Source organism: Alosa pseudoharengus, unplaced genomic scaffold (genome assembly GCF_046254945.1).
Source record: "Alosa pseudoharengus isolate Yale_2024_CS ecotype anadromous, Long Island Sound unplaced genomic scaffold, YU_APseudo_1.1 YU_APseudo_1.1_scf_10, whole genome shotgun sequence".
In the NCBI taxonomy this organism is placed as follows: Eukaryota; Metazoa; Chordata; class Actinopteri; order Clupeiformes; family Clupeidae; genus Alosa; species Alosa pseudoharengus.
The window spans coordinates 23780415-23791612 of NW_027468565.1; the positions used below are offsets into that span (position 1 = coordinate 23780415).

At 42.8% G+C, this 11198-nt stretch overlaps 1 protein-coding gene across 1 annotated transcript; it reads right to left on the reverse strand.

Moving 5' to 3' along the window:
• Window positions 1–487: 487 nt before the first annotated feature.
• LOC143138264 (ceroid-lipofuscinosis neuronal protein 6-like) lies at window positions 488–4325 on the reverse strand. The gene is made up of 7 exons (XM_076298765.1): window positions 4318–4325; window positions 3020–3128; window positions 2800–2898; window positions 2164–2352; window positions 1986–2041; window positions 1769–1891; window positions 488–788 (listed from the first exon to the last, which is right to left on the reverse strand). Exons 1-7 carry the CDS (start codon window positions 4323–4325, stop codon window positions 488–490), a joined length of 885 nt encoding a protein of 294 aa, XP_076154880.1.
• Between the last annotated feature and the right edge of the window lie 6873 nt (window positions 4326–11198).

The window sequence follows — 11198 nt, forward strand, 5'->3', positions numbered from 1 at the left end:
CACGGCAAGTATCAACAATACTCTGGACACAGGAACAGCATGGAAGAGCTCAGGATCACAGAAGGATCGGCAATGCAGGTCCATGATGCAGCAGAAGTATGCAGAGGGTACAAGGGTGCTGAAACCATTCAAAGGGCACAGACACACATTCATACACACACACAGACACACGTACACACACACAGATGCTCTCTCTTTTTTGCTCAGATTCACTCATCTTCAGCAGATCTGTTGGGCATTGCTGTGTCTCTCAGTCTGAGGAATGTTCAGTATTAAAACCTTTCAGGGGAGGAGCTGCCCTGTCATTATGGGCTTTGGGTCATTATGGGCCATTGTGGGCATGTACTGTGGTCATGAAGACTGCAGAGGCTCCTGACAGCCTGCCCTCCACCAGTCACTTTCTCTGAGGCCCCTGGGGTAAATGGGGCACGGGTGTGGACCTCTCGGGTGCCCTGGGGTAACTGGGGAAGGGGGAGGATGCGCAGCATCAGCCCTGAGAGCTGGGGTACCCGTGAGGCTGGTGTGTCTTTAGGATGTGGAGAGTGTAGAAGGCCCGTGGCCTGGGCACGTACATGACCCCAGGGTACCTCTTGCGCAGGACAGGGTCATGCCAGAGGAAGGCCACCCACAGCACCACCAGAGCCATGGCCGCGGAGAAGCTGGAGAGCAGGAAGAGCCCGTTGCTGTTGAGGCCGAAGCCTCTGTGTCTCTGCTGCACCACCATGGCCGCCATGGCGAACAGAGTGAAGGTGAAGAGAATAAAGATCTGCCCCTCGGTTATCACGCACCTGGGAACAGGAAGAGAAGAGCTGGTTATCACGCACCTGGGAACAGGAAGAGAAGAGCCTGAGTGTTATTCTCAAGCCCCCTGCCTGACATGTGGACAGCTTGGACAGCAGGCCAGTAATGAAAACAAAATTCTTTACATAGAATTGTTCACTGAAATGCTCAGAATTTAGGGGTGGGCTTCTCCTAGCTTTATTTGTCATTGCAAAAAATACAGTGTATTAACAATGAAATTCAAGGTGCCACTCCTGATCAGTGCTTTTAAAAAGAATAAATAATTAATAAAATATGTAACAAACAAACACCCCCCATCCCCTACATATATTTTACTCTCTCTTTTCTCTCTCTCACACACACTCACCCACCTCATATACAGCACATGTATTAAGAGATACAGACAATGATTTACTGACACCCTTCTATCCCTCCCAGACAACACACACCCTCCCGCACACATATGTGTAATCTAGCAGCAGGTTTCAGCATAAGAAAGTACAAAAATCCCTGTGGAAACCTCTGCCAGGCGGGTTAGGTTATACCTAGGAGATTATTAGGATTAAAATATATTAGGATATTAGCTATAACATCAAGATGTGGATTTTGGACAGAGAACATCTGAATGTTCCTACCACAAACTACCACTGTGCAAGTCTGGAAAAGAAGTTCATTTTACAAGATTCAAATCCACTGAAAGACTTGTGAGTCTGGGAAAATGTAGGCTTGTACCCAGGGGGCAAAACCCCCATTTTGTGTCATTTTCCAATTTACTGTAAATTACATGCTGCAGAACCACCTAGTTTGTTACATAAACACAGTTTCCCATAACACATAGTAGCGTAGCCACTACTCTTAAGCATCTAATATACTGTATCTAGATTTATTTAAACAAATGTTTCTGGATTAACATATCCTGTCTCTGGATGGCTCTTAAATATAATGGATGATGCTATTCTGCAGTTCAAACTACTGCAAATGGACTGACCAGTAAAAGAGAGCACTAGGCCCCAGAAGTAGCCAGGCTGAGTACGGCATGCTTCTCTCCTCCTCGCTGTGTGTGAAGCAGCCAGTGAAGTACAGGAAGAGGATGAGGAGGAAGGGGACTCCCCTGAAAAAGAGGAAGAGCAGTTACTGAAACAGAGAAAGTTTGGATTCTAAACAAATCACAAAGTATGCACTGCAAAACATTGGGTATCACGTACCACATGACATGACCAAGGCCCTCGTCATAGTAAGACACAAGTTCAAAAGAGTAAATCTGAAACAAACAGAACATTTCCAGGTCACTTTAGTCCAGTCCAGGGCAGAGGACTGGGGGTGGGCTTGGTTCTATGGTACGAGTGTTCTGGGCGTGATGACAGGGACAGGGTTCTATGGTACCAGTGTTTTGGGCGTGACGTTCTGGATGATAGGGTTCTCCCGCAAGGGCAGGTGTGGCTGGTACCCACTGAGGATGAGGCGCTGGGTGATAGAGTCACCCACCAGGTGCATGCTGGTTCCCATGGCAAAGATGATGATGCTCAGCTGCATGGCAGAGTGGGGCAGCATTTTGGGGCTCCGCTGGGTGATCTTAAAAAGGAAACAGCAGTCCGTCACACAGGAAACAGCAGTCACTCTCACAGGAAACTCTGCATTCACACAGGAAACAGCAGTCAGTCAGTCAGTCAGTCTTAATTTGCGCTAATACGTTTTCTATCGCTCATTTGCATGTCAATCATATGTCATCATATGTCATATGATAACATATGTCACTGCAGGAAACTTAGTCACATACAGGAAACTCAGCAGTCACTCACACAGGAAACTCTGCAGTCTCACAGGAAACCTATGCAGCAAACAGCTCTCAGTCACACAAGAAACAGCAGTCAGTCACATAGGAAATTCAGGCACTGAGGGCTCCATAGAGGTGTGTGCGGTGTGAGGGCAGATGGGAAGGGTACTGTAGCTGTATGGGTGTGGGAGCACAGATAATGTTCCTTTTGCACACATACCGGTACACCCTGCTGAGGTCAGTACCTTTAGTAGCAGCAGAGCAGTGAGGAGGTTGGAGGCCAGGTGGATGTAGTCTGCAGGGCTGGGCCTGTTCGGAGGACACCACTCCACTGGACACATAATCTGACCAAATAAACAATCACTTAGCGTTGGACATGTAGTACAGGTGTGACGGCACGCAGTGTCACGTAGTGCAAGACAAATAAGTAAACCAAATCTAACATTAATAAGAGGGAGTACTCACTATGACAATTGCCCTTCCACAGTAAAGCAGCCAGTTCTGCATGGTGAAGTACAACCAGAGGTTTAAGTGGAAGGGCGGATTCCTCAAGGACACGTCTGGGAGGCCGAGTCTGCCACATCCGACATTATACAGAACAGTGAGCCATGGAGCTTGGGAAAGGCCAGTATGAACATAATCTGGGAGGTTCCTTCTCCTCCTTGATATCAACAAATGAGCCTCTACATTTAGGTTACATCTTGCAAAATGTTATGATACCTACCACATCAACACTTTCAAATACAAATCTTATATCAATCAGAGTTAGCCATCACATGAAATAGCAAGCAAAAAATAAAATCAACACAACTTGTATTCCAAAACCAGAGGTACAACAATTTGAAACAAAACAAAAAAATGGTTGTATTGGACCTGCAAAACTGTGGCCAGCTCTCTGTGCATGTAAGGAAAAGCTCAGAGCATCTGATACGGCAGTGCAGTGCTCAAGAGAGTAGCTCTGAGCCTCTAGACCGCAGTACATCTTTCCAACAGCAGGTGGAAGCACGGGCCCAGCCGTGGCAAGGGGTCAGGGCTGGCGTGAGGTGGAGGTTGGGACACCCGGTCACCTCCCCTTTAAACCCTCATCTGCAGCTCTAAGCCCTCATCTGCAGCGTTAAAGCCCCATTCGCTCACAACTGCTTTGGTCATCTATCAGCACCATCCCATGTGTGTCTGTGTGTGTTAAGTTTTGTGATTTTTTTCTGTAGTGATGTTATGTACGTGTGTATCTGCATGTATGGTACTGAAACACTGTACCCATATGCAACGCTTGCTCTAAGTATAAGTATACTCTTTTGATCCCGTGAGGGAAATTTGGTCTCTGCATTTATCCCTGACCATGCTGCGTCACAAGAGTGACTTGTTATTCACTGAGAGGACAAGATTTCAAGTTTTGGGGTGGCAGCTGAATTGCCTGCTAATCCCTTTGCAATGTTTGAATGCTGAGCTTTTTCAACCCCTGCAGTGCAAAAACAAACTATAATCCCCTCCGATCTGTTTCTGTTAAATCCTCACCAAACAAGTCTCCTGCTACAGGGAGGAAAGGTTAGTGTGGGCAGGGTGTGAGCAAACAGCGACTAGCCTGCCCACTCGGCTTCTACAGGAGAAGAATAACTTGCCAAACAGAAAACAATCATGAGTATTCATCTTCCCTCCTCACAACAAGCCTCTCAACACATCTGGTCTCTCCCTGTTTGGGCTATACGTGTTGCACTAAGCAAATACATTTATCCAAAGTAAATCCTTTGATAGTTTTAACCCACTGGACCATTCCCTTATCTTTTCATTCAGGCTGCATTTCCATAAACTAAAGGAAATATATAGACAGAAAATGTAAAGGTTCAATGTAAAAGTAATAAAGAAGTAAAGAAATTCAAACCTATATGGTACAGAGTTGGGTCGTTTCCGTATTGTACCATAGCATCCTTTGCCATGTGCCGTGAAGACATCCTTTAAGAGTACCTTTTCAGACCGGTTTGTGTTGATTTGCATCCCGGATCCTATTCAACCAAGCGGTGATTGAGAATTTTGCTGATGAAAAATTACTTCATAAAGGATAACAGGAGCAGTTCTCTCTCTGTTCTCAAAATCAGAAATGTATGCGTATCCCACCACACGCTGAATTGAAATGACATCCAATATCTGTGGTTTTGGTTTCCACTCCAGCAGTTGAAGGTTATTTTTGAATTGCTGTAAATTCCATAAGCACCATTTGCATGTTCTCCCTGTTAACGCATCATCCGAGGGACGGAAGAGGGGAAGTGCTGTACACTGAGGATAAACGTTAAGCTGTAATCCTCCATGAAGCCACCCGCCCATTTTCAAAAGCTAAAAATAATAATAATAATAATAATAATAATAATATAGTTACCAGACAAATAAAGCTCAAACTATAATTAATAATATTCAAATACAGACTTCTCCTTTAAGTCCTATGTTCATGTTCATTTAAAATTAAACAAACTATTTTTACATTTAAATACATAGTGAACTGAACTTGTTAAAGCGATGGTTCGGAGTAATTTTACCCTAGGGTTCTTTGCACCATGACCCCGAGCCAAACACCCTCCCAGAACCTTTTTTCCCTTGGTCGAGCCCTGGTCGAGTAGCGCCGTCAGAAACGAATGACGTTCTGCAGTCATTATGGAACCAACTTTTATCTCGTAAATTACCCCACTAATAATGCCCTGAATGGTACGAAACTTCTGCAGTAGTACAACTACGACATTTAGTCCAATAACGAGGCATTAGAAAGTTTGTAAGTGCACCAGGAGTTTATTTAAATAAGACTTGCCTGATTATCTGCTACTATACCGCTGCGTCAACGTTTCTTCCGTGATTTGGGAAAAGCCTGTAAAAGTCCTTGCAGGAAGCGATTACATCAACGTTTTTTGGTATATCCAGTTTTAAATATTTTTTTTCGAAGTGTTTACAACTTAGTAATAACTAATAATTGTTGCAAACTGGACTACGAACAAAATATTATTGCATTCCTGGATCTACATCCTTATGCATGCTTCCTGCCAGGACTTTTACAAGCTTTTCCCAAATCACGGAAGAAACGTCGATGCAGCGGTATAGTAGCAGATAATCAGGCAAGTTTTATTTAAATAAACTCCTGGTGCACTTACAAACTTTCTAATGCCTCATTATTGGACTAAAGGTCGTAGTTGTACTACTGCAGAAGTTTTGTACCATTCAGGGCATTATTAGTGGGGTAATTTACGAGATAAAAGTTGGTTCCATCACGACTGCAGAACGTCATTAGTTTTTGATAGCGCTACTCGACCAGGGTTCGACCAAGGGTTCGACCAAGGTTCTGGGAGGGTGTTTGGCTCGGGGTCATGGTGCAAAGGACCCTAGGGTGAAATTACTCCGAACCATCGCTTTAAGTACACTTTTGAAATCCTCCATAAATGTGCCAATGTGTTCCAAGCCCACTCAGGATACACAGGCATCCTTGAAAATTCTGTGAAATGAAGGACTTCGTCCTTAGTAGAATTTGATGGATGCTTGACATTGGAACAGTGCTTCAACAAGATTCGATGACATCCTTGAAAAAGCAACCTTGAAGGATTCCTTGAAGGACATTGAGAAACGGTCTATGTATACCACTAGGCTAATACTTCCCCTGTAAGTCCTATGTGTGTATCACCAGCCTAATAGGCTCTGTCCTAGCGTTCATGGGCATCGGAAAAACCTTTTTACCAGTTAAAACGTCATCATTGCGCATCATTCACGTCACGTCATCTGTGAGTCAGAGGTGGGAAACTGGGGCTAGATTTTGCTAACAGAGTTGGCCAGTTAGGGGCTCGTCATCACTTTTGTCGTCATGTTGTAGTTCATTTGTAGTCCATGTGGCCTTTCATGTCCAACAGTTTTAATGTGAACTTGGGAATTTGCCGTTTTTGTCACTTGAAAGCTGCATATCTTTCCTACAGATGTTTATTTAGGATTAGTGAGCGTATGTTTAAACCTTTGTTGTGGCATCCATGATTATCACACATTCCGACGGAAAAGCACATACACTTGCTGTGGGAAAAACAAAGTAATCACGGGGGGCATCTTTGTCATTCCCAGGTGCCATGAATGCACCATGCACTAGCGTAGTGACGAACTTCCGTATTTGTCTAGAAGTTTGTATATCCATTTCTGATGGGTGAGTGCTTCAGTTGTGCCAAAACGTGTCCTCAGTCACCCTGTAAGTTCAATGTGTGCACCAGCCTAATACTTCCCCTGTAAGTATAATGCGTGCACCAGCCTAGTTCGGGTCCCAGATGATGACTTGATGTTGCATGTCGTGCCCTTGGACAAGGCACGTCATCTGCATTGTCTCAGTCCGTCCAGCTGTAAAATGGGTACCAGCTTTTGATGGGGGATACCTGCAATGGACTGGTATCCCGTCTAGGAGGAGTCTAGCTCTCATCTGCTTAGCACCACGGAAACAGGAAAGTCCGCCTGCACGTACAATGTGAAGCCCCCTTAATGCTTCCCCTGTAAGTCCAATGTGTGGACCAGCCTAATACTTCCCCTGTAAGGCCTATGTGTGCACCAGCCTAATGCTTCCCCTGTAAGTCCTTTATGTGTATCACCAGAGCCCGTCTACGGAGAGCCTCCCCACTCTCTATTAATCCCATACAAACCGAATTTGGCTGCAGTTCACCAGAGTTCACCTAGATGGCGATCGCGGGCGAGTCCAAAATACATGGGGTCCTATGGAGCTACATGGCTAGATTTATTGTTTTCACCTATTTAACAACTGAAACCCTCAGATTTTATTTTATTTTTCGCAAAATGGATATGGATTATCAATCAAAAGTGAAATAATCCTGGAGTCATGTCCTTTCGTTTTCTTACAGGTTGGGTCGTTGTTGCCCATAACACGCTAGCATTGATGCTATGCTATGCTATGATCATGCTAATGAATGACGTCATTGACACGTTTGACAGGCTTTTTAGAACAATTAAGTGACTTTAAAAAAATATAATACTCAACCAAGTGTATTGTCTTTGCCTACCCTTTCGAATACAATATTCAATTTATTTGAAAAAAAATGATATCCCGAGAAAAGTGGATTATGAGGGGTACAGCTCCATAGACCTCCATTCATTCTGGACTCGCCCGCGAGCGCCCCTAGATGCAGTACCACACTGGAAGCGTTCCGAGAGTGAAGGTTCTCCCCTTATTAGACATTCTCTGGTATCACCACCCTAATGCTTCCCCTGTAAGTCTTATGTGTGCACCAGCCTAATGCTTCCCCTGTAAGTCTTCTGTGTGCACCAGCTTGGTACTTTCCCTGTGTGTACTGGCCTACTATGGGTTCATCTCATGACCTTATTTGTTTCCTCTCTCCTTGGTCCTCCGGCTTGTGCCCTTGAAAAGCTTGACGTCATCGAGGATGTCTCATCTGTCTAACTGCTACCAGAAGAGAAGAGAAAGGAGAGAGAACAGATACATGAGGAAGCAGAGGTGCGTCTTACATAGAAGCATTTTCAGTCAGAATGCGCAATAATATGCTTGACTCATCATCAACTACAATGACAACTTCAAAAAGTTGATGCTTGTTTTGCCAATGGATTGTGTTTAAATAAGAATCACTCGTCCTGAGAACAGCCAAAGATTAACTCATTCACAGTATCATTACCAAATCATTCTATGTGTTCACAGGATGTTTTTAGGCTTTTGTAGATCAATATTCTCTGCGATTTTCTCTTCAATATTCTCTGCGATTTCCACAGATTTAGAAATCCATTTGGTTGAAATAATTTAAACTTTTTTTAATATGCTGTTTTTGGGTCGGTTCAGCATACAAATTCCATTTATTGTTTCAACCAAACTCTGATTATACGCAATAATGTTTTGATGATTAATCTTATTCCCTAATTCCGTACACTATTATGACAAGGTGGTGAAGCTGCCGCATCATCAGTAACTGACCTCTCTTCAAAGTGATGTGTCAGTGAGCAGAATATCTTATGTCTCATATCTGTCTGTCCTTCCATTCGTACTGCATTGCTTCCTCGTTTCTTTCACATGATTGATTAGGAGGAGGGGCTAGGATATAAGGAAGGAAGAGAGGATGAATACGAGAAATGAGAAGAAGACTATGGTGGAGCATGCGGAATGGTGGAGCATGTGTAGTAGCCTATTGCACAAGAAAATTGCTAGAGAATTGCCAGCGGGAAGGTGTGATCAAACGCAATAAGTGGGTTGACCCAGGTTGGACAGCCCACACATCACTGGTGGCCACTAAGCATAGACTATTTGTTATCACTGGTGACCACTAAGCATAGACTATTTGTTATCACTGGTGGCCACCACTAAGCATAGACTATTTGTTTTCCATGATCAGTTGGTGGCCACCACTAAGCATAGACTATTTGTTATCACTGATGGCCACCACTAAGCATAGACTATTTGTTTTCCATGATCAGTTGGTGGCTACCACTAAGCATAGACTATTTGTTATCACTGATGGCCACCACTAAGCATATTGTAGACTATTTGTTTTTCATGATTAATTGTATGTTAGCCTAATAGCAACACGTTTTAGGCTCTAAACATGATAATACACCAACATGTCTCATAATATTCTGAACATCCATTTAATCTGAAACTTTGTAGTCAATGACACAATGCCATATACAGTGTTGGGCAAGTTACTGAAAATTTATAATTAGTTACAGTTACTAGTTACTTCTTTCAAAAGTAATTAAATTACGTTACCAATTACTGTATATCAAAAGTAATTAGTTACTAGAGAAAGTAACTTTTGAGTTACTTTTAAGTCTGCTTTTAAAATGTCAATATGAACAGTACTGAACAGTCACACACACAATAAACCTAATTTTTGGACTTATTTATTGTAGTTTCAACTGCCCTTCAAATCAATAGCCTTGTGTATGAGTTCTTAAACTTTTTCCGACCACAAAACATTCTACAATGCATGGCCTCCCTGACCTTGTTTTGCGCCACCCTCACCATCTAGGTAGTTTGATAGATATGTACAGTACACTGCCTACTGCTTGCCTTCTACTAGTATGCATGGTGGTGCACTGACACTGAATTCTGCAATATAGTAATAAGTTATTATTATCATTATTATTGCAATCCTTCTGTAGGCTACATGGAATTCGTTCAATGGGATGTAATGTGAAACAATGTTAAATGGCCTATTTTCAAAGCAGTTATTGTCTGCTCACACACACATTACCTTAGGTTATCGTCATCCTGCTTTGAACACAGTTGTATTATATAGCATTTTAAGCACCACCAGTTTGGGAAAAGCCTTCGCTGCACAAGTGCTGACCTACCGAAATAAGTTTTAATGCATCCGAGAGTTTGGGATTGTCGCGCACTATGCAGAAGGTTACTCTTCATCTGATAAGGTGTTCCAGAGAGAAGTTGCATGTTCCGTCGCAGACAAATGAATCCATAACACCATGGACGTCAATTCCGATGTAAACATAGCCTACTGTGCAAATAACTCAAGTCACTGTTATGTACGGTAGGCTATTTGGAGGTTTCTTTATCTGGTAAGTGAAATCTGCATTTTCCTCTCGAGTTAAACGTGTGCTTGCTTGTGCCAAGGCTATATATAGGCTACCGTAGCCTATGTGTGTTGTGGCGTGGCTATGTTGTAAGAATGAGAAATTGATATAACGAGGCTTTTGCGCAATAGGCGAAAAAGAGCGGAGATAAACAACAATGCGCTTTTACAGTAGTGGAGCTTACGAGATGGAAACGAAAGGGAAAAGGCTTTTAAGATGCCCATTTAAATTGTAGCGTAATGTTTAGCATAAATCCGAAATAAGGAGGAATGTGAGGAGGCTCCTATTAACTGTAGCCTAAAGAATGCATCTGCAATCTAAACATGCAACACAATCGCTGGAAACACAGCTAAGGTCGGGAGACAAAGCAGCAAATGTGCATCTTGTCTGCAGTCGTTCATTCAAGATCAACAGAGTAACGCAAGTAACGAACTCTTTGAAATTTCAGTAATTGTAATTGCGTTACTGGATTTACAAAAATACTTCGTTACATGCTCGTTACCACTAAAAGTAGTGGAATTACAGTAACGCGTTATTTTGTAACGCATTACTCCCAACACTGGCCATATAGGCCTAGGCCAGCAGTTTTCAAATGGTGAGACATGCCTCCCCTAGGGGGTGCCAAAGAGCCTCAGGGAGGTGCAGCACAACGGCTCTCATCTGTACTGTGCTGTACTGCTGCGTGTTATTGTGCGTGTTTTCTTTGTGGGTTTAAAAGATGTATCGCTTTTTAGTGACTACAGTACATATATCTATGGTAAGAGAGGAGACTGGGCCAAACAAAAATGTAGGAAGTATGACCATGATTATGTAAAGTTTGTATTTTCGTGGACCGGGGCTGATGATGCTCTGCAAAAAGGTATAATAAAATCTTTTTTTGGTGATTTATCTCAATCTCACAATAAAAACAATGATGAAAAATGCAACCTTGAAGGGAAGCAAATGTATAAAATATGTATTTCTTTATAAGATTATTTCTCAGAATAACTGCTTCCCTTCAAGATTGGATTTTTCCTCAATATTTTCATTGTAAGATAATGATCACCAGAAGATTATTTTTTATACCTGTTTTTATACTAACTTCACCAGGGGT